The sequence below is a fragment of the Salvia miltiorrhiza genome, chromosome 3 (assembly GCF_028751815.1).
Source record: "Salvia miltiorrhiza cultivar Shanhuang (shh) chromosome 3, IMPLAD_Smil_shh, whole genome shotgun sequence".
NCBI classification, from domain to species: domain Eukaryota; kingdom Viridiplantae; phylum Streptophyta; class Magnoliopsida; order Lamiales; family Lamiaceae; genus Salvia; species Salvia miltiorrhiza.
This window is the reverse complement of record NC_080389.1, coordinates 34772187-34795254: the sequence shown is the minus strand read 5'-3', so window position 1 is coordinate 34795254 and position 23068 is coordinate 34772187. Positions and strand designations below refer to the sequence as shown.

General features: G+C 38.4%; 2 protein-coding genes across 2 annotated transcripts; one reads left to right on the top strand and one right to left on the bottom strand.

Annotated features, from left to right (window-relative positions):
• The first annotated feature begins 17152 nt into the window (after positions 1 to 17152).
• On the top strand, positions 17153 to 18966 carry LOC131016434 (CASP-like protein 4B1). Its single transcript, XM_057945127.1, has 3 exons — positions 17153 to 17702; positions 17812 to 17947; positions 18549 to 18966. The coding sequence occupies exons 1-3, from the start codon at positions 17452 to 17454 to the stop codon at positions 18738 to 18740; spliced, it is 579 nt and encodes a 192-aa protein (XP_057801110.1). The 5' UTR covers positions 17153 to 17451; the 3' UTR covers positions 18741 to 18966.
• A 58-nt stretch (positions 18967 to 19024) lies between these two features.
• LOC131016433 (probable WRKY transcription factor 33) lies at positions 19025 to 22612 on the bottom strand. The gene is made up of 5 exons (XM_057945126.1): positions 22110 to 22612; positions 21799 to 21915; positions 20068 to 20654; positions 19823 to 19984; positions 19025 to 19730 (listed from the first exon to the last, which is right to left on the bottom strand). Exons 1-5 carry the CDS (start codon positions 22455 to 22457, stop codon positions 19310 to 19312), a joined length of 1635 nt encoding a protein of 544 aa, XP_057801109.1. The 5' UTR covers positions 22458 to 22612; the 3' UTR covers positions 19025 to 19309.
• Positions 22613 to 23068: the final 456 nt, after the last annotated feature.

Below are 23068 nucleotides of genomic sequence, written 5' to 3'. Positions count from 1 at the left end.
TCTCCTCCTCGAACACGGGAAAAATGGATTGACTGTCAGACTCATCAACCCCCTCCCTTCTGACAACGCTATTAAGCCTGACTCGGCTCCCCTCTGGCCTTTTCTCTAATTTCCTATCAGCAGGAACCCTCTGTATTTCCCCAGGCATCACAGCCTGTTTGTTGATTATCGGGTTATTTACCTCCAGAGCAGCGGGAGGTGGGGCCTCAGTGCCCTGTGGGTTGAGCCCTACCAGCAGGGGAGTTGTGGCGGGGATAGTGGACAACATGGGAGTCCCCAAAGCCTGGCGCATGGTAGCGTAGTTGAGCAGGGCCATCATTTGCTCGGCCAGTCCAAAGTTTAGCGATCCACCACCAGATGTGGGGACCAAGCTTGGCATGTCGGAACCCGGTGTCACCAGAGCAGATCTCTGGATGTTGGCGTTCTGTCCTGTCAGCGGGGTGGCGGAGATGGCGTGAAAACCCGGCGGCGTGGTGAAGGTGGTGCTACCCTGCATGCCGTTGAACAACGAGGTCGTCACCTCAGTAGCGTGAGCAGCGGAGTTGAGCCCAACAGCGTCAAACTCCTTTTCCAGAGTGCGGTGAGCGTCTGAAGAACCCATGGTACCTACACATAAACAATGTGATAAAAATCCTGATAAAAAATGAAACGATTCACCTCTTGTGACCGAAATTCTCGAGATAAGAAATCCAGAGCACCGGCGCGAAGGCCGTTATAAATTCCCCCTCAAGATATCACTATACTCTGGGAAATAAACCCAGGGCACAGACCGAATTAACGAAGGACAAACGACGGAGATTTCCCCTTTGAATTCATATTAGGATCCAGCAGAAGAAACAGACTATCAGGAAAACCAAATTAAGAAATCCGAAGATAGACATAAACAAAGCAACAACCAAGAGATTTGTTAGCGAAACACGTTAGGTGCGGTAGAAAATGAAGATTACACGAGGAAACACGGAAATCATGACCCCTAATTACCACGCTTATATATAAAATAACCGTAAATCCACGACGAAAAGCCCCGGAAAGCAAAAACAGAGTGTCAACCAACAATTCACTGGTACAATTCGTTAGATCCGTAAGGAAAACACAAATTATGCTAAGAAACACTGCAACAGCACACACGTATCCCGATCATGCGTAAAGTAATCACAAATTGATACCCGATCTTCAATCCCCACCCCTTTCCCATCATGCACATGCGGGAAAAAACACAGAAAGCGCAGATCTCAAAGGCTCGTAGGTAGATCAGCCTGGGAAACACGATTATGGACTCGAATTCACTTGGGTAACCAGATTATCAGCTCGATCGGTGCTTGCGCACGCAAATCCGACCGTAATTACGGATCTGCATGCGCCGGCGAACAAAACTCACGTCCTAGCCCATTATTCCCACAGACGGCGCCAGATGGTGAAGCATGGTTAAACGAAGATGGATTTTATCGGAGAATTACTGTAAAACTATGAATTATACCTAGTGTTTGCTTGAAGGTCGAGAGAGAAAAGTAGGATTGAGAGCTCGAGAGAGAAATACTGTAGTATTGCAAGAGTGAAGATAACGTAACGTTACAAAGAGCACGTATGCCACTATTTATAGATTACACGTAAAGGGTAAAAGAGTAAATTCATCATTGGAGCATGCGCCTTGTGATTTATGCCTAATTGTTCCAATTTTAGGGGTTTGCATGTGCATATTTTAAGTTAAATCTTTTGGAAATTGGTGTGTTTTATGGTGTATTTTATGCTTTGCAGGAGATTTAGGATTTCGAGATAAAGAGTGCAAATGTTGGAGAAGTTTGGGCTAAGAATTAAGTTTTTGTGCATACTCTGGCGCGTCAGAGAAGCGAAACCCCGCGCTGCAGAGAAATCCAATCGCCGGAGAAATCAATAGTCAGCGCAGAGGAATGAAAGACTCGCCAGAGGAATCACGTCGTTGCTGGAATCATAATTGCCAGAGAAATCAAAGCCAAGCCAGCAAAGTCAACAAGCCAGAGGAATCGAAAGCGCCAGCGGAATCGCCAGTCAGAGAAACCGAGAGCCAGAGCGGAAGCCGTTTCGCTGGCGAGAACTGCGATTTTCGACAGGGTGGAGATTATTTCCAGAGCGCGCGAAGTTGCCTTATCTTTCACGATTCTATTTCCTTTAAGAGTCCAGCTTTGCATGGCAATTTCCAGGGTGATCTTTAGGGATTCGAAGTCTATAAATAGGGCCATACTTTTCATTGTAAAGATATCAATCCCTTGCTCTAATTTTTTGGAGTTCTGCCGTGAAGAAGCATCCAGCGTTGCACTGCTCCGAAGCTTAGAAATTTACTTGCTTTCATAGTTTTTCATAGTTTTCAAATTCATTGCTTTAAGTTAGATTTCAATTCAGTTTTTAGTTTATTCTTGGATTGTGATTGCGTGACACAATTACATGTTCAAGACATTTACGATATTTCGTATTTAAATTCAATTTATTTCCGTTTAATCATGTTTACGTTTTTCGTTCATGTTTATGCTTTCGTTTTAATTATGCAAATTAAATTATGCACTTTAGTTTCACGTCTAGATTAGAAGTCTTTAAATTTACAAGTATTTAATTTCATAAGTAGGTTTAATTTCAGTTCTTTAAAATCTTGCCTAGGGTTTAATAGTTCAATTTGCCTAGTTTAATTTTAAGTTTGGTTTTTACTTAAGTTTTTAATTCTAAGTTTCAGTTTTTGAAATCAACTCTTTACTGTTCTCTTTTATTGCTTTTTCCTACGATACTACTAAAAGCCCTTAAAGACTTTCCTTGAGAGATGACACTGGGTCAACTTACCATCACTAGGATGTCCTTGTTCTATTGCAAGTCAACTTAGAGGTGTTTCTAGTTGAGTCACCTTGCGTGGTCAGGGGCAAAATAGTAAAATTGAACTTACGCGGGAGATTTTCCCGCATTTCTGGTGATTCCTCTGGCGAAGACCGTTCCCCTGGCGAGAGCGGCTTCTCTGGTGTAGGTTGTTCCTCTGGCATAGACCATTTCTTTGATGTATTCATTCCATCACTGAGGCCCATTTCTCTGACTTATATCATTTCTCTGCTCTGCACATATTACTCCTCATCAACGCCCGTACATATTCGAATAATATAGCGAAAGATGATGGAATCACGCATCGCCAACATCGTCATCACTAGCTAGACCGTCACCACCATCAGACGCAACGCCACCATTATAAATGGACTTGTACTCTGCCACCCTGGCACTAGTGTCCCACTGATCCGTTTGTCCGGCGAGAAACTGCTCAGCCATCATCCCTCGAGAGCGAATAAGGGTGTTAATGCAAGCTTCCTCTAACTCTTCTTTGCTTGATGCCTCCATCCGCGCCATCTCATCCGTCATCCCTGCCATCGAGGCCTTTGCAGCATGGAGATCCTCATCCTTGTAAGCTAGCTGCTCACGAAGAATCCTCTCCAATAAAGACCATTTCTCATGGGCCTTACCTATCTCACGTCTAAGCGTAGACCTCTCATTCTCCAACTCAGCAACTCTTTTTTCACCCTCCTCCAAGGTGTTCATCATGAACAAAGAATGCTGGTAGGCCTGTACAGTGGAAAATGTAAGCAAGTAGTACAAGTAGAAATCAAGAAACAAAAACCTAAATCTAAAACTCAACATACCATAAGAGAATGACCACATGCCATGCGGAACATCTTGGATGTCTTGATGTTGGCCAATCGGGTTTTATCCTCCTCCAACAAAAGATGTCCGAACTACCCGAACAAAGCCTCATATCCCGTATGAATAGATGAGTTAGATGGAATGCTCAAATGGATGGGCCCATCCGTCCAAGCAGGCTCTTCAGACACAACATTATTTATTTCCTTCCCGCGTCCTGAAGGAACTAGATCAAGTGGCGCCTCGTCGCCTACAACCTCAACACTTTGAGCACTAGAGCTCACATCTTGTTTCTTCTTCCTCTTCTACTTCTGCTTCTCCAAGAAGCCCTCGTATGATTTCTCATTATTGGCATTGAATTGGTACTTAAGGTTAGACATCCAATGATCTACATAAGCTCGCTCATCCAGTGTCAATTGACCCAAAGTATGATGATGGTAAACTTCCTCGTTATTTATAATTTTCTAAAACCCTATGACACACGACAATATTAAAATGGTGACGAGTTGGAGGAATATAGCTACCTTCTTGACACTTGGCCGAATGGCTCCACAGAGATGTCTTTCCAAGATTATCTTCACTCAAAATATGCTTCCAGTGACCCTCAACTCTAGGAAAGTTGAGGAACCGATCAGCCCGCTCAGCTATGCACAACCCCCCAAACTTGAACTATTGTCCGTCCTCGGACAAAACAAAGATGAACCAAGAATGAATCAACAAGAGCGCAGAGAAAAATGGATAACATTATGGCTTCAGATTTGTCAACAAAATACCAACATGCATTTGTATCTCTTATCATCAAGATATCACAATCATGACAAACTCAAATTATGGTCTCAATGAATTGCAATCCTCACCAAAAAGATAAAGAATATAAGAACTCTCAACTCTCAAGTGTATCAATCAAAAATGACGTGTATACGCTCAGTTTAAGCTAAACAAGTACTCATCCATAAGCTTGTCAATCGTCTCACCTCTCCACCACTAAATGTGTGCTCCTATAACCAAGATCAAAAAGGTCTTTATTAAGGGTTGTAATGTAGGCTCTTTGGAAAGGTAGGATATATTTGGCTAAGTGACTCAAAGATGCAAATCAAAGTAACATCATCACCAACCTTATAACATTCTTATTCAAATCTATCCTCCACCTTCCACAAAACCAAATATTTCAATATGTAATCCACCACAACACAACAATTATTTCTCATGACATTATGAGTTTCTAATGCATCCTACGTACCCATTTTTCCAATTTTCTCACTTTTTTTCTTACTTTTCTTTCCTCTTTTCTCTTTTTTTTTTCAACGACTTGTAGGGTACTAGGATTTTTTTTTTCAATCAAGATCAAAGCTCATAAACCATAGTCACGCATCTCCACAAACCAACTACCCCATAACAACAATCTCCAAGCTCCCACCCACGGCTAAACCAAATAAAATGGAAAATAAAAGGCTCAAAGGGGTGAACTAGGATCATATATAGTAATAAGACAAAAATGGAATATATAGGCTAGCAAAGACGGCCTTCTATCATCTCAAAGTTATTAAGCACACTATGTGGCCTCGAGGGAGAAACCAAGATAAGTTCTAGTGAAACACAAGCATGCTCGAACAATCACTTAAGAATAAGAAATAAGACTGTAAAAATGGTGACAGTCAAAGCTCAAATCTCACAGCTTATTTCATTGATTGCAAACACATAGAGACCATGCTTATCATTCATCAATCATGCTCAATCACAACGATATTAACACAAATGCATGCAATTTCACAATTTTAAAGCAGAGATCATCATAAGCCAATTATCCAACAAATCTCTACACTACTCACATCATCATCAAGGTAACATCACCGGAAAAACCACCAAAGCAAGACTAAGGGAACTCAACGACAAAACAAACAAGAACAGCCAAAAAGAAAAGTGCACCCACAAAGACACATCCCCCCAAACTTATTCACCACCAAGGAGAATAAGTTTGAAAAGGATTTGTGGGGCACGAAAACAAACAAACAAACAAACGAAAAGGAACAAACTAACCAAAAATTGGGTTGCCTCCCAATAAGCGCTATTTTTAACGTCGTTAGCTCGACAAAACAGCAAACTCTTCAAGGAGGCTGGTACAAGCAGTGTTGTGACTGGCTGCTCCATGCTCCACTCTCGCCATCCATGCTCCATTCCTGCGAATTCTAATCACCTGGGTCCTGCTAAGAAAACTGATCCTCATCAAATATTTTTAAAAAATCAACACTTACCTTGCCCGGATCCTTTGCTTTCTTGGGCACCTCATCCTTGTGGATGCGGTATGGTTCATAGACATAGAAGGTTTGGCTCTTATCATGAACTCGCAATGTGAGCTCTCATTTCTCAACATCAATTAAAGCTTTTCCCGTTGCAAGGAACGGGCCCCCCAAAATCAGCGGGATTTTGTTGTCATCTTCAATGTCTAGAACCACAAAATCGGCAGGGAAAATAAAATTCCCCACCTTCACTAGCACGTTCTCCACAACTCCACGAGGATAAGTGACCCATCTGCAGCCTCATAGATGTCGGCTTTAACTCTCTAATCGCCAGCTGCTTGAAAACAGATAACGGCATGAGATTTATGCTCGCCCCCAGGTCGCAGAGTGACCTTCCGAAATGCTGGCCTCCAATAATGCAGGAAAGTGTGAAGCTGCCCGGATCTTTAATCTTCGTCGGCAGCTTCCTCTGCAAGATTGCGCTGCATTCTTCATTGAGATTTACCGTCTCAAACTCTCCCAACTTCTTCTTCCGCGAGACTATGTCCTTGAGGAATTTGGCATACTGCGGCATCTCTAGTAACATCTCCACCAACGGGATGTTGATGTTCACCTTCTTAAAGATCTCTAAAAACTTAGAGAGCCGCTCTTTCATCCTTTCTTTCTTATGGCGCTGAGGGAAAGGTATAGTCACAGTTGCTGGCGAAGTAGCTGTCTGCTTTTCATCCTTCTTTCTGCCAGAAACCTCAACAGTGATCTCCTCAGCTTTTTCCTCAATCAGTCGTGCACTCTCATCTTTTGCCGTCATGACCCCTTCCTGTGTAGTCCCGCTCGGCAAATCAACCATCTTAAAATGACGCTGGGGAAACGGCATCCACCCTGGAGGACGCAGATGAGGTGGGAGTCGTCGACCTTCCTCATGGACTCTCCACGATAGCTCTCATCTCTCCATCTCACGAGATCCATGGCTACCTCCAGAGGTAGCTTTGCTCTTCAATCCGATGGCCATGCACTGCTCCTTTGCATTCACCTTGGCATTGTTTATGAGATTGCCCGACTGTTGGAGTTTGTTGACGGCGGTGGCTATTTGACCCAATTGGGTCTCGAACATCTTTATTTGAGTCCCCACAGCAACGGCATTGGACTCTAGCCTTTCCATCCTCTCGTCGGACTTGGAGATAAATTTCATCAGCAGCTCTTCCAAATTAGGCTTCATCTCCTCATTGATGACTCCATTGGTAACAAAGAAGCCTGGTGGCGGTTGAATTGCATTGTTGGGATTCCCATACGCCAAATTTGGGTGTGGACGCCCTCCATGATGAAGCCGTTGTCCATTATTATACCCGCTCTGTTGCCCGTGCTGAAAGTTCCCGTAGTTTCTACCATTAATGTAGTTGACGTCTTCTGCGCCTGTCGGGATCTCTACAGCTGGCTCAGAATTGCCAACAGTCATAGCATTGATTTTTGAGTTCATCTCTGCCAGCTGAGTCAAAATCAATGCCATGGGATCTGAGCTGGATGCAGCAGCAACTTTCTTCAACTGAACTCTCTCGGATGGCCATTGATAACTTGTAGTAGCCATGCTTTCAATGATCTCCATTGCCTCCGAGCTCCCTTTCTTGAGCAGAGAACCTCCAGCTGCTGTATCCATAAACATTCTCGCACGCTCACTACACGCATTGTAAAACATGACCACCAGAGTCCCCTCATCAAAGCCATGGGACGGGCACTTCCTCAGCTTCTCCTGGTATCTTTCCCATGTTTCAGCCAAAGTCTCTCCATCAAATTGCTGAAATTGAAGAATGTCCATCTTCAACTTCAAAGTAAGCCCAGGAGGATGAAACTTCCGTAGGAAAAGATCTGCCAGGTCCCCCCATACTGGATTGGCTCCCAGATGTAGAGTTTGATACCACGACTTTGCCTTATCCCTGAGTGAGAATGGGAAAAGGCGGAGTCGTATAATGTCACCAGGGACTCCATTCATCTTAACAGTGCTGCACAGCTCTAGAAATTGCGCCAGATGCGCATTGGGATCTTCCACAGCTTTGCCTCCATACTGGTTTTGCTGCACCATCGTGATTAAACCAGTCTTGAGCTCAAAATTGTTTGCATTGACTCTTGGAGGCTCGTGAAAATAGTATTGCGGGGTGAACGCCTCATTGACTGTGGCCTATTTCTGCGCGCCAGCATCTTTCTGAGCATCCAACAACGCCTGCAGCTGTTCTTTCAACACCCGGACTTCTTCTGCAGTGGCAGCCATCGTGTCTAGTGTGGCTTCTCTTTTCTTGTTGTTGTTGAGGTAGAGCGTGGCTTCAATTTCTGGATCAAAATCTTCAAGAGGTAGATTCCGAGATCGCGTGTTCATGCACTACCTGGAAAGCTCCAAACGCAAGAATAAGAACCACAGGAAAAACAAAGAACGGAAATTAAATAAACAGAAATAAAATCCAGATTAGTCTCAAACAATTAAAAGATAGTATTGATAAAAATCAGTCCCCGGCAACGGCACCAAAAACTTGTTCGCTATTTTATTTAACATGCCGCAAGTGTACGGGTGCAATTGTGTATAGTGGCAAACAAGGTCGAATCCACAGAGACTGATTAGAACCAATGCCTATCCTAGATTATTATTCCTCTATCTGGAAAATCGAAATTGAGAGTTTTGTTTTTAAAAAATAAAATAAAATAACAGGAAAGAAAATAAATCAAGCTATGAAAATACGGAGAAACAGATAAGAGAAGAATTCCCAATGTAAAGGTTTCAACAGATTCTCCTAACTAACATGTTCAATTCAATTAATAAGACAACTCCTAAGGCAATCTCTAAGCTAGTCCATACCCACTCCCATGGCATACAAACCGTTGATTACATGCAAGGCTACCATCCCTGGATCACACTTCTAACATGTAACTCCTAAAAGTTCCTAGGATTAACGCCCTCACAGTTATCAATTCCCTTTAGAATTAAAATAAATGTGTTCTATGTTCTTAGTTCAGGTAATAATTATCATCTCCCGATCTCAAATTAAAACCTATGATTATTCTAAATTGGTGGCCAATCAATAACGCAAACAATTGTAACAAGAACATAAAAATGAAAAACAATCTCAATTAATTGAATTAAACAGTCAGAAATTCAAATCATGTCTACTCCCTAAACCTTGGGAAAAATGATTCTAGCCACACATAGACATATGACTAGAAATCAAAATCTCAAAAATACAAATAATCATTCAACAATAAAACCGTAGTATAGTTGAGAATCTTCAATCTTGCTCTGCTCCGTTCTCCGTCTCCCTCAGCTCTCAGGAAAAGTAAAATATGATAAAAGATGATAAAAGGTGCAGAGAATAAGTTCTTGGGGAGTATTTATATGCCATAGGTCTTGTAGCTCTCAAAAATATCCAAAATCGCTAAAAAAACGAATTTTGGGCGGAAATATGGCGACTCGCGCGGCCACGTCGCGCGGCCGCATGGCTGGCCCTCGTGACGAAACAGAACTCCTGACAACTTTACGCAAAGATTTTGTTTTGGCTCGTTCTCTCTCTTCCAAACTCCGATTTATGATCCGTTTGCGCTCACGAACTCCTCTTGAGACGAACTACAACTTGTATTTCAGACAATTCTTCCAAATTCGGCTTCATTATTTCTGAAAATTCGTTCAAACACAAGCAAGTAACAAGTTCTTGACCATAAACGAATATAAGCTCAAAAAGACCATCAAACACACAAAATCCTCACAACTAAGCATCAAAAATGACACACCAAGAGGTAAAAATGCATGTTTATCAAGCAGGAAGATCTTGCTTGAGTGGCCCTATAGAGAAGATGGACAAGTATGTTAGAATCACCAATAGGATGAACATAAAAATACAAACAATCAGATTAATTAGAACAACTCACTTACTTCAGACCAAGCGAATAGAACAATTAAGTTAGCAAGTACACCCAAACCATCATAACTCACAAAGATTGTTAGGTCCGGACACCAACTTCCCAAAAAAATAATGAAAAAAGATAAGAGAAAAATAATCTGACGAGTACTCGATGCTCGATTGGATTGAGTACTGGACGTGAGGGTGTGAACAATGCGGCATCGATTAGAGCTTGGGATGCGCGGGTTGGAGCTTGGGACTTGATTCTAAGGTAGAGAGAAAAAGAGATGTGATTTAGAGAGATTTGGGACGTGATTCTAGGCTAGAGAGAGATGCATTCATAGGTTTGGCAGCCATGATAGAGCTCGAAAATCAGCCATGGCAGCCATGGCCAATTTTAGAGGAAACAGCGGGGTGAACGATGACGGGCCGACGACAGCGGGTTCGGCCGGCAGCAGCAGGGGCGGACGGCGGCAACGTGAGGAAGAAACGTGAAAAAGAAAATAAATGTGTATAAAAATAAATTATAAAATGTAAAAATAAAAATATAAAAAATGTGTTATAAATGTAAATTTTAAACAAATATAAAATATGAAATAAAAATATAAAAAATCAAAGGGTATTATTGTCTTTTAAGCTTAAAATGGTTGTTAATTTAACTAACCTATTATAAAGTGGGGTTATAAAACTTATGTTTTTCTGGGAAATGGTTATATGTGATAATTCCCACTATATATAGAGAGAGAGAAAGGTTAAATAGAGAATGTTAAATATTTAGAGAATAGAGAATTCGTGAAACAAAAACGAACGGATCTACAATTTTTACGAACAAATCAATGTACCGCATGAACAGCAATTTGCCCCAGGTTCGAATCCTGCTGGTGGCGAGTTTTTCTATTTTTTTACTAAATACGTCTGTTCGTTTGTTATGTTGATCTGTTCGTAACATGTATAGACTTGTTCAAAATGAAATATATAATAATTCTCTGTTTAACTTGACCCTATATATATATATAGGGATGGGCTACCGTGAGAGCACATCTTAAAATAAGAAATAAGAGCAATTTTTAATGTATGAATTTTATGTAGAACACGTATGAATTCGCTGTATAATGGTATGAATTGTGAAAAATAAATTTTTGCTACATTTGGGATTCGAACTCAGGACCATAAATCCATCCAACATGATTACGAATCAACCGTAGATCTTGATGATCTAAGGGCTGAAAATGATTCTTATTTTATATCTTAAGAAATGCTCTTATTTTAGCCCTTCCCTATATATATACATTTTGATGAACTTTACTGTAAATTCTTATGAACTTGCGGTTGATCTAGGGTTCAATTCTAGTGAGAAGCTGTAAATGAGATTAATGAACTTTTCAATAAATTCTTTGAACTTTTCAATGTAACTGACGAACCCACAAATATATTTAATTTGTTAAAAAAGATGCTACAGCCAAGAATTGAACCCCATATCAACCGCAAGTTCATAAGAATTTACAGTAAAGTTCATCAAAATATACTAACTTGTAAATTCCTTCTCACTTCTCAACACATTTGAGCTTCTCAATTCAACCTTTACCTATATATATATATATATATATATATATATATATATATATATATATATAGGGAAAGGCTAAAATAAGAACGCTTCTTAAAATATAAATTAGGAACCATTTTCAGCCCTTAGATCATCAAGATCTACGGTTGATTCATCATCTTGTTGGATAAATTCATGGTCCTGAGTTCGAATCCCAAAGGTAGCAAAAAATTATTTTTCGCAATTCATACCTTTATACAGTTTATTCATGCATGTTATACATAAAATTCATGCATTTTTGCTGGTTCCTAATTCTTAAAATAAGGGTGGTTTATTGAATAACTGCCCCCTATATATATATATATATATATATATATATATATATATCACAAACCCGTCTTAGTATATAAATTAAGACCTAATATTAGCCTGAGATCTTTTCGTATCTAACGACCGGGATCAAGTTTTGAAGATTCCCACTTATTCATTTTATTTTACAAATAAATTCACGCCTGATTTCATCCGGAGGGTAATTTGGCATCACCTTTTGAATTTTCAAATGGCCAACTACACATTTCCGAAAACGACGCCATATTTAATTGGAATAAAGATTGGGTTATTAGCCTGTAAATACACGAACTTTTTATATTTTCTAAAATTTAACATGACTTTTATTTTTAGCCCACAAATACACGAACTTAGCATTTTTTCTTATTTTTGACATCGACGAGAAAAAAGTTCTAATTTACTATTAACGTGAAGGCCGATATACCATGTCATTCACTCTCTAATCAAAATAATGAATCAAATTACTCTATTCAAGTGCATATTTCGTAGTCCATGTCATGTATTCCAGCCTCCACCTCAACAATAAATAGAGTTTTTTCATGTCGATGTCAAAAATTAGAAAAAATGCTAAGTTTGTGTATTTGTGGGCTAAAAATAAAAGTCATGTTAAATTTCAGAAAATATAACAAGTTCGTGTATTTACATGCTAATAACCCGTAAAGATTTGATGTGATTGAGATTAATTCATATTGATATCAATCGTATATTTGCATGAATTAGTAAGGTTCACAAATCATGTATGAAATAGTTTCACAGTCGTTGACATGAATATGATGCAATCGCACATGAATTATTCAAAAATGCGCATGAATATGATACATCAGTATGTGAATAATATATTGTATGAATAGAATGTATAAGTATATGAATAATTAATGTATGCGCGTTAATAAAATGCATAAATATATGAATAATTAATGTTATGCACATGAATTGGATGCCATTATAAATTTAAAAAGATCGACATACAATTTTTTCCAGCTCAACATGTAAAATCTTCGTAGTTAGACATGAATAGGATGCATTACTTGAAGCTACGCGATTGATTCTTTATGTACCACATGAATTAACTTATGCTCATGATATTATTATGAAATCAATATGTGTTTTATTCATTTATGCATGTATAATGCAGTTTTTTTCGTGTCATTTATGTTCAAAATCAATATGAAACCACAATTACAGAACTTTTTTTATTATTTATTTATGTAATCCAGCTTTCTTTTCGTGTTTTTACCAATTTCCCTAATTGTTCAACTATGTATGTCATTAAGTGTGCTATTCACGATAATTTAATTACAGAAGAGATCCATGTGTAATTTTTGTAACTCTACGTGAATAGAATGTTATCTTATGTTAATCAAGCCGTATATGAGCATGAATTTTACTGAAGTATACATACTATTTTGTAACTTCCAACACACCATGTACAATATTTATATCTCAGAATGAAAACGTGAACCATTCAGTGTAGATAATCGCAATATTATGATTGCTATCGTATGTGAATCAAGCAGTATGTATAATGAGCACGAATAGTTTTGTCAGTTTGCATGAATATTTTTGTCAGTTTGCATGAATAGTTTAGTGTAGATAATCACATTATTACGATTGCTACCGTATGCTATCGTATTGCACAGATGGATCTTTTTTTTTAAGTTATTCGTATAAATTGTTTATGAACGATAGAAAAGAATTGAGATCAAATCTGTTTTCATAAGTGTATCCCACGATTCCTTAAATTAAGGAAAGAATAATTACACCAAAAAAAAAGAAATTACCTTTCACCCCTAATATGTAATTAGCGTGTGATTGATCACCTAATTATGGGCACTCTCTAACCGTCCAAAATTGAAGATCTAATGGTTTATATTGGTTTTTAATTTATATCCTAAAACTAGTTCTTATTTTAGCCTAACCTTATATATAGGTATATATATAGGGGAAAGTTCAATGAAGACCACTCCCTTAGATAAAGAATAAAGACCAAATCTTGTGCGTCGATCTTACTTAATCTAACGGTGATAATTTAATCTTTAATTATGATTTTATTTAATCTATTTTATATAATAAAGGTTAGGGTTGTCATTTTGTATTGTGCACATCCATTTTATATTCAAGATCCGTCTTTCTCTCTCTCTCACTATCCCATCTCCCACTCTCGATTTCTCCATCTCCCTCAGAATCTGCAGCCGCCGCTGCCTTCTTCTCCGGCAAGCAGTTGTTATGGCACCGGCGCTATGGCTGCCGCCTCCTTCTCCATCTCAACATCTCTCGCCCCCCTCCTTCTCCCTCCGATACCGCCGCCGTCCCCTCCATTCCCCCTTCTCTCGCATCCCTTCCCAATCTCCGAACCCTAATCCTCCAGCCTCCAGCCTCGATCCCCAAAATCCCCAAAATCTACCACCTCTAGCCTCAATTTTCCGGCCGTCGCGTCCACGGGCAGCCTCCAGTCGGCGAAGGCCACCCTCTTCACCAACTCCCTATCTCTCTCTCTCCGTCTCTGTCGGACAACAGCAGCAAGAGCTCCCTCCGTCAAAATTTGGTGACAACAGCCAATATGCCACCGCCGTGCACCCCTCTATCTCTGTGCTGTTCTCATGCTTTAGTTATCAACATTTCAATTTGTACAGATCTATAGTCTTATTCACAGAAAAGCTTGCATTTTGTGGTTGTTATTATGCATTTGTTGCTTTGTAAAGTCCAGTTGGGTGTTTAAATCATGCCGGAATGTTTAAAGGTAGAACCTTTGCATAAATTTTGTTGGTTGATTTCTGCAAAAATAATGCAAAAGTTTGGCGGATTAAGGAGTTTGAACCTAGTGTTCGTAGAAAATACTAATGAACATACTAATGTTCATTGATATGTTCGTAAAAAATAAATGAACATACTAATGTTCGTCGATATATATTTTCGTAGGAAAACAAATAAACATACTAACTGTTCACCTATTATGTTCGTTGATATGTTCGTAAAAAACAAATGAACATACTAATGTTCGTTGATATTTTCGTAGGAAAATAAATGAACATACTAATGTTCACCTATTATGTTCATGGACGGATCAAGTCCCAGAATGGGAAGAGAGGAATTTTCGGAATTTGTTCAATGTGATCCCAGATTTCAGTGGATTTTAGTGAACATATTTGCCCTTTTTCAAATTAAATAACTGTAATTAACCAATATTTAATTACATGAAAAATCAAATCAGGAAATTATATGAACCGTTGATTGGAGTGAGATGAATGGTCTTGATTTGGTCTTTATTCTTTATCTAATGGAGTGGTCTCCATTGAATGCGACCATATATATATATATATATATATATATATATATATATATATATATATATATATATATATTTCATGAGAACATGAGAACCATTAAAATTATTGCATCTGCTATACAAATTAATGCATCCGCTATTAAATTTACTTAAATTTACTGCATCCAAAGCATTCCAAATCCTTGAGATCTATTGCGAATGATTTCTTTTCTCCGCTCCTGTCTTTGGAGTATCTGGATTTGTGCTCTCTTTCTTTTCCCTTGAAGCGTTTCTTGTGAAACTTTCTGTATTTGCGGAATTTGGATTCCATTTTGTTGAACCTTTCAGTCAACAAGACATATTGACTGAAGAAGTCTTCTGGCTTCAGTTTTCAGTCGATTCCCTCGACTGCTTCTTGCTTTCCTTCGCTGAGGCTTTCAGTGCAGCTCCTTTTGATGTCGATGGAGCATCTTCATCTGATCCTCCGGCCTTCTTAGTTTCTCGATTTCTCTGAATATCAAATTCATTTGCCACAAGATCTGAGAAAAGCTTGTTGGTCAGGAGCATGTTGAATCCAGGTTTATTCTGATGAGAAACAACGTAAATTTGACATTCGCCTTGCGGAAGTGCTCGTAGAATCTTTAGGTTGATACTCATTGGGTATACTTGTCTTTTGAGATGGATTGAACCTCGTTCAAGATTTGATTGAATCTGTACTCCATCTTTTCAACTGATTCGATTTTTAGCATCAGGAAGGTGTCGAACTTTTGACAAGCTATGAATAACTTATTCTTTTTTATTTCTTCTAATCCGATGCACATCCCTTCGAGAATGTTCCACATCTCCTTTGATGTCTTGCATTTGATGATCTTGGTGACGTGTTTGTCTGGGACTGTTCCGAAGATGATACTTTTGGCAAGATTATCCAGCTCATCTTGCTTTCTTTCTTCGGTGGTGAAGTCGGCCTTTGGTTTGATCTGAACTTCATCATATGGATCTCTTGTGGTATCTTCTTGACCACCTCTGTGATGACGATTGGTCCGTTGGTCATGACTACCCACATCCGACAGTGTTGAGCAGTGAGGAAGCTTTCCAGTCGAAACTGAGAATGGTTGACCGAGTGTAGGGATTTAATTAAAAATTAAATTATGATTTAATTAAGGAATTAAGTAGGTTGTTTAGTATTTATTTTAGTGTGTCCATGAATGACAAATAAAGTAAATAGGAAAATAAAATAAGAATAAAATTATCAATAAAATGAAATAAGACTTTTTTCTTTCGTGTAAAAATCCCTTATTTTGGGCCGGTCTAACCGATTTCTAAACAAGCATAGTGGATAAAAAAAGGAAAAACATGACTCTTTTTTATGGATGTCGTAAATTAATTTACTAATTTTTATCAATATTTAAGGAGTGACAAACTAATTCGATAATAAATGTAAATCCAAGGGGCAAGAGGCTTGTTACAAGAAGTTGGCGTATGACAGCTTTTGCACAGTTGTACTCGGCGACAGTTTTGTGGCCGTTAAATTAGGGTTGACATGATCGAACAACTAAGATTAACGGCACGGGTTTATACTAATGATATGAGAATAAAATATTATATTTTCATTCTCAAAATTTACAAGATTGTTACACTATATATAAATATTGAAAGACATTAAATACCCGGAATATGTAAGAATTTTCAAATGGAAATATTCAAACTTTAAGTATGTCATAAATTATTCCGACTAACTCCACTTCATTTTAACAGATCGATTCCACTAATTTATTCTTTCCACCAAAAGTTTAGCTATATTTAGTGTATATAATTCGAATATCAACCTTTTAATTAGAGAAAAAAGTGTTTTAACAACTAAAATATATTTCCTCCGTCCCACTCCAAATGTCTCATTTCATTTTTTGGCAATATACCCTCTCTTTATACTTAATATTTAAACAATTTCTACCAACTCACTTAATCTATTTTATACTCACTTTATCTACTTTATACACATTTCTTAATCTTCGTGCCCAAAAGAAATTAGACATTTAGAGCGGGACGATCGGAATACTTCACAATTCCCTATAAAATGTCTAATTTCTTTTGGGCAGGGAACAATTATTAATTGCCCACTTTCTCGAAACTATTAATTACCACATGAACGTTTTTATTTAAGGAAAAAGTACTGATAAATACAGCAGATGATCATTCTTTTTTTTTTTTTTTGAGAAATGATCATTCTTTTTTAAATTGCCAGAAAAACAACAAAAAACGAAGAAGCAATAATTTTGGATTTTGGCACACCAACAATATTACATGTAAATTGTAATGATGATACCAATATGAGACATGCTGTAACGAAGAATAAAGAAGCAAAGCTGAGCTGTCAAGTTGAGCAAACCGGTTACAAAAAACACACACTTCTCATAATTTTCTCGTTTATGTAAACTTCCGTTGCTTTTCTTGCACTTCAATTCTTGTTCTGGATTTATCCTAAAATCTCTTTTTCAATCAAAAAGTTGTTCCCAACAACGATCCCGAGCGAAACAACTCATGACTAAGCCTACTGACGCAAAGCCGGAAGAGGCGCCGCCGCCCGCCGCCGATGTGGAGAACCAGAGGGCGGCGGCTGCTGGCGGCGGAGTGTCCAACATCCTCCAGCGGTGGAGGCGCGAAGGTATTCTGAAGAGGGGCTCCTTGGCTTTTCGCGCCTTCGGTCTTCTCTTCTCTTTGCTGGCTTTCATAATCATGGCTACCAATCAACATGGCGACGGCAGAGAATTTGATAAATATGAAGAATACAGGTAAAACATTAATTAAAACCTTAATTTTATCTGTTTTATTTCTTGCCTCTTAATTTCCTGTTGTTTTTGGTAGGGGTGAATGATTATGGTTGTGTTTGTTGATCCGTAGGTATGTATTGGCGATTGCAATTCTGTCTGCTTTGTACACGGGATTGCAGACATGGAAACAGATTCATGAAATTTACACCACCAGAGAGATCATTTCACGCCAGAATGCATCACTAATTGATTTTATTGGTGATCAGGTATTCTTTTTTATGTTTATGGACGAGTTTAATTGGTGATCAAATTCTTGAATTTAACTTTTCTGCTTTAGGGATTCTAGAATTCATTATGAAGATTTGTTTGTGTTAGGACGGTAGATTTCATTACACTAAATAAATTGTTATGTATGTTGAAAGATGAGGTTCGAATCTATTCTATTGTAGTCCTTTTTAGGTAGAGGAGAATTATGGAATCTATTCAAATGAAAAGAATTCCTTGCTAGCTCTCTATGAAATGCTGTTGTAGCAAAGGGCCTCCAAATACAATGTCCCAATGTTGATTACTGGTAATAATATCAGCAGAAGAAAGTTACCCTGATCAGTAAAAGACAATTGCTTAAGCTTATTGATCTTTCGGGAATGTTCAATAGTGTTAGAGAGGGAAATTAGTCTAGCTATGCTTCTTTGACTGAGCAATGCTAGTTTGATTGAAAAAAAGTTTTATCATGTGAATGTAGACTTATTAGGTGAGGATCTAGTTTTACTGAGTCTTATTGAAAGATATTCTCACCTTGAACTAAAGAAACATATCAATTTGATGGATGGACTAAAAGTTGACTGTGGGAATTTGTCGAATTTGCAGCTTGTGGCATACTTGTTGCTGTCTGCAGCTTCAGCAGCAGTACCATTGACAAACAGCATGCGTCAAGGATCAGATAACATATTCACAGATTCCTCAGCATCAGCAATCAGTATGGAATTCTTCGCATTCTTTTCACTAGGTTTGTCGGCTCTCATCTCCGGATACAAGCTCTCTAGTCAAACTTACATTTGATCACCCTCGGGTGTTTACAAGATTTGTTTGTATTGTTCTTATTTGTTTTATTGATCATTTACTCGTATACATTATACGTGTAAATTCATGTTTATGAAAGGGAGTGGATTTTCTTTTCAGTTTGGTACATGTATAGTGGTGAAGTAAGATCGCCCCATAAGAAGAAATTTGAGATGTAAAGGGTCAGTTTTTGTGAATTAATGAAATGAATTATACGATTCTTTTCTGTCTTGAATTCTACTAGATTGTGTTTAGATATGGGGAAACTTTTTGCTATCAAATGATGGTTGCAACAAGAAGTGAATATTTTATTGAAAATTTGACCTTAATATAGAAAGAAGAAATGAAGAAATTAATCACTATGATGTATGTTCCTTATTCTAGTTTTCTTTTCTTGCACTAAACCTTATATGAGGCCACTCTTCCAAGTTTCAGTGGCTTAAAAAAAATAAAGAAATATTTTCTACATCCTATTACAAGATATTACATACACAGCACAAATTGTGAGTAATGTTGTTGTACATTACTAACGCTAGCTAAGAACGTATTGCTTCGCTCGGGAGATTCCTTCAGCTGAGGAAAGAGTCGAAAAACGAGTCTTGTCTAGGTTCTTGCTTGGCTATGGAGATGGAATTATCTGTATGCTGCTGCATCTGATTATTGTAAGGTCCTACCGAGTTTGCAAAACCCGAGAAGCCATAGCTATTGTTGTCCTGCAACATCTGCAGTGTGTAAGGGGTTTGGTTCTGGTTCGTTTGCAGCCTAGCATTGGGATGGCTGGGCATGGCAGCCGGCCTTATAGCTGTCGGCACGCCATTGCCAGACACTGTCGGAGGTCTAGTCATGGCGTAGCCCCCACTGCCACGTGCTGCAGGAACATCGTGGTTGTGCTTCCCCTCGTACGTGGTGATCACTGCCCTCAAGTCGTGGGACGCCCTCTCCACGTGCTTCCTCACTGGGCACCCGTTAAATGTGCATTTGTAGTAACTCCTGCAAGAAATGGTAAGTATCTGATCAGACCTCGAGTTCACTCTCTGTCAGTTGTGTACATTTGCAGGTGCAGGATTATGATCTGTTCTTACCTAGGATTGGGGTTGCCCTTCACCACTTTCTGCCCGTACTTCCTCCACCTGTACCCGTCATCAAGAATGTCTATGTCGCTCGTCGTCTGAACCACGATCCTCGGCTCGCGAACCGTCCGACTCCCGGCAGCTGAAACGCCTTCGCTATCATTCTCCCCCTTCCTGAAAAGCCACACAGACATGGTGAAGTCAGGTAATTAACTAACTCAAGTTCAATTTTCATTGATATTTAGTTAAAAACTCACCATCTCTTAGCTTCGGGCTCGTTCTCATCATCGTGCCTCGAGGAGCCCTGCTCGAACTCGTCCTCACCAAACGAAGTAGACGAATTCTCCGGAGTTGTGACGGACTCCACGGGCTCGTTTTCGAGCAGGGGCTGGCTCGGCATTCCCATGTTATTACTAGTAGTATAGACAGGATTGTGCAGAGCATTGGAGGATGATCTCCGCGTCGACTGCGGCTTCGGATGGTTGTGGCTGCCTTTGTACACAATCTCAGTGATGTGTCCTTCAAGATTTCGTTCGACCTTCTTCTTGGTAGGACAGTTGGGGAAAGTGCACTTGTAATAACTGCGAGGATTCTCACTTCCCTTCACTTGCTTCTGACCGTATTTCCTCCAGTTGTAGCCGTCGTCGGATTTTCTCTGCTCTCTAACATACTGTGATTGTTGAGGATATGGCTGTTGTGGGGCTTGGTCGCCGCCATGGATGGGAAAATCTTGAGAAAAACTATGTTGTTCGGCTTTAGGTAAGGATTTTGTGGTCGGAAATTCAGCTTGTTTGTTGATGAACGAGTTGAAGTTTTCATGATCTTGTTCCCTTCTGTATGAATCCTGTTGTGTTCATCAACAAATGGTTCAGATTCTCAAAATGCTAGATTTTATTGCTTTTTAGTCTTTTGCATGTGGAATCATAGTTTGTCTTCAATTTTAAGGCTATTTTAAAAATATATTCATAACTTATATTTTCACTTCAAGAACTTTCAATTTTTAAGAAAAAGTTTGATTTATGTTCCAACTCACCGAATCTGGTGACAAAATGATAAATCACCTTGGTGGATTCTTAGGTTTAGGGTTCTTTTTAAAAGAAATTTATCTCCCTCTATTGAATATATAACATTGAGTTCGATATGAGTTTTAATAAATAGTTTATAGATATATGTAAAGGGTGTGTTTGCTTTTTATCCCTCTAAATGGAGGGATAATATTATTCCTCCTTGAAGTGAAAATAAAAAAGGAAAAATGGTAATTTGTGTAAAATATGGAATAAGAAAGCAAACATTTAAATGCATAAATTTTTATTATACCTCCATTTAGAGGGATAAAAAGCAAACACACCCTTAGTAGATAAAGCGTCTCACAATATATTCTTTGTCGATGACATTATTTGTGGATGACAAATAAGGCAATTGTTGTATATTTTTATGAACGAAGGGAGTATTAAATAGTGTAGATTCCAACTAGATGATTCATATTCTGTCCTCTAATTAATTCTATAAAACATAAAACATACTCGTAAGTTTTTTCCAAATTTAAATTTTTTAAAGTGAAAACGTAAATTAAGGGACATTTTCTTAAAAACGTGAAAATTGGAGAGAGAAATTTGTAATAGCTAGTAATTTTTTATTTTATATAATGAGGTATAGGTGATAGAGTTTGACAAGCATGCGCAAAGCCAGCTGTAGTAATTGAGATATAATCTATTTAGAGGAGACTTTAAGGGGTCAGAATAAATATATTAACCGCCATAAGCCTAATAATGCAGACACAATATTATTAATATATTGGAAAGCGAAATCAAATTTGGACATATGACAATGTTACGCAATTCCAAGCATGATAATTAAGCATCACACACAAGTCTTAACGAGATAAGAAGGAAGTAGCACGCAATTGCAAGTCAACTAGTAGGAAGCCAAATATACAGTAACAAGCTATAACGACTGCAAATAGTGATGAGAAAAAGCAAAAATAATACCATACGATTCAATCCTGCTGAAGACGGAAACATGGAATGTGACTGGAAAGAGAAGTCGGAATACTTCCTCTCCTCCTCCTTGGCCGCGAAACTCCCCGTGGTCGGAGACGGGAGAACCTACACGACACACACACCGTCAGGCTAACGTGAAACGACACATACTATTGTACATGAACGAGTTGCAATAAACATAAACGGCACACAGATTGTCAGGCTATTGCACATGAACGTGAATTGCAGTAAACGTAAACGTGAATTGCAGTAAATGTAAATGATACACAGATGTAAACGTAAACGACACGGCAACTTACGTTTGAGGAGGAGAAGAGGACAGGAGAATCGAGGAGGATGGAAGGGCTCAAGCTAGGAGGTATTGAGAGGTAGGAGGAAGGAGAGACAGGAGGAGGAGAGAGAGGCAAAGAGGAAGGTGGGAAAGACTTGTATTTTGGGATTTCGATGTTCTTGTTAACTATGTCTGAATTCATTCCCCAACTGAAACGAGATCTTGGTCGGCTCATGGCGTCTTCTTCTTCTTCCTCTCCTTGTTTGTTGGGAGAGAGAAGATTAGTGAAAGAAGTAGACATGTACTGTGATGAAGAAAACATATGGTGATTCGAATTATTAGCAGAAGCGTTTAAGCTTCCGCTAGAAGAAGCCATTTTTTTTTTACTTTTTTTTTTGGGGGAGATTGGTGTTGGAATGAATGGCAAAAATTGGAGAAATGAGTTAGAAAGCGTTGGAGGGTGAAGGGAAAAAATATATATAAATAAATCAAATGAAGAATTTTGGAGAAGGAAGAGAAGTCTTTGAGCTTCTTCTGAGAAGGTTGCGAAACGTTTGACCGTGGAATATTTCACTTTTTTTTTTTTGGGTCAAAACTTGTGGGTTTGACTGATTCTCGGCTGCTGAACTGACTTGCCCATTATTTTCTCAATAAACAAAAATATGAAGAGAGAAAAAATATTGCTACTAATTACTTTCCCTTTTGATGATCTTTTTGGTGAAATGTAAATATACTTTTTGTGTTTCATAAAATCTATATAATATAATAATTACGAATTGTCGAAAATAATAACTTTAAATTTTTATTTCTTCATCTTTATTTTTGAAAATTAATTTTATTATATTTTCATGACTCGTTTCGTGTTAATAATTTATTAGATACTAAATGAATTGGAAGTACATTCCATAACTCCTTATTTACATTAAATTAAATAATTTATCTTTTTTATATTCAATGAAAATTATAGTATATATTATGCATATAAAT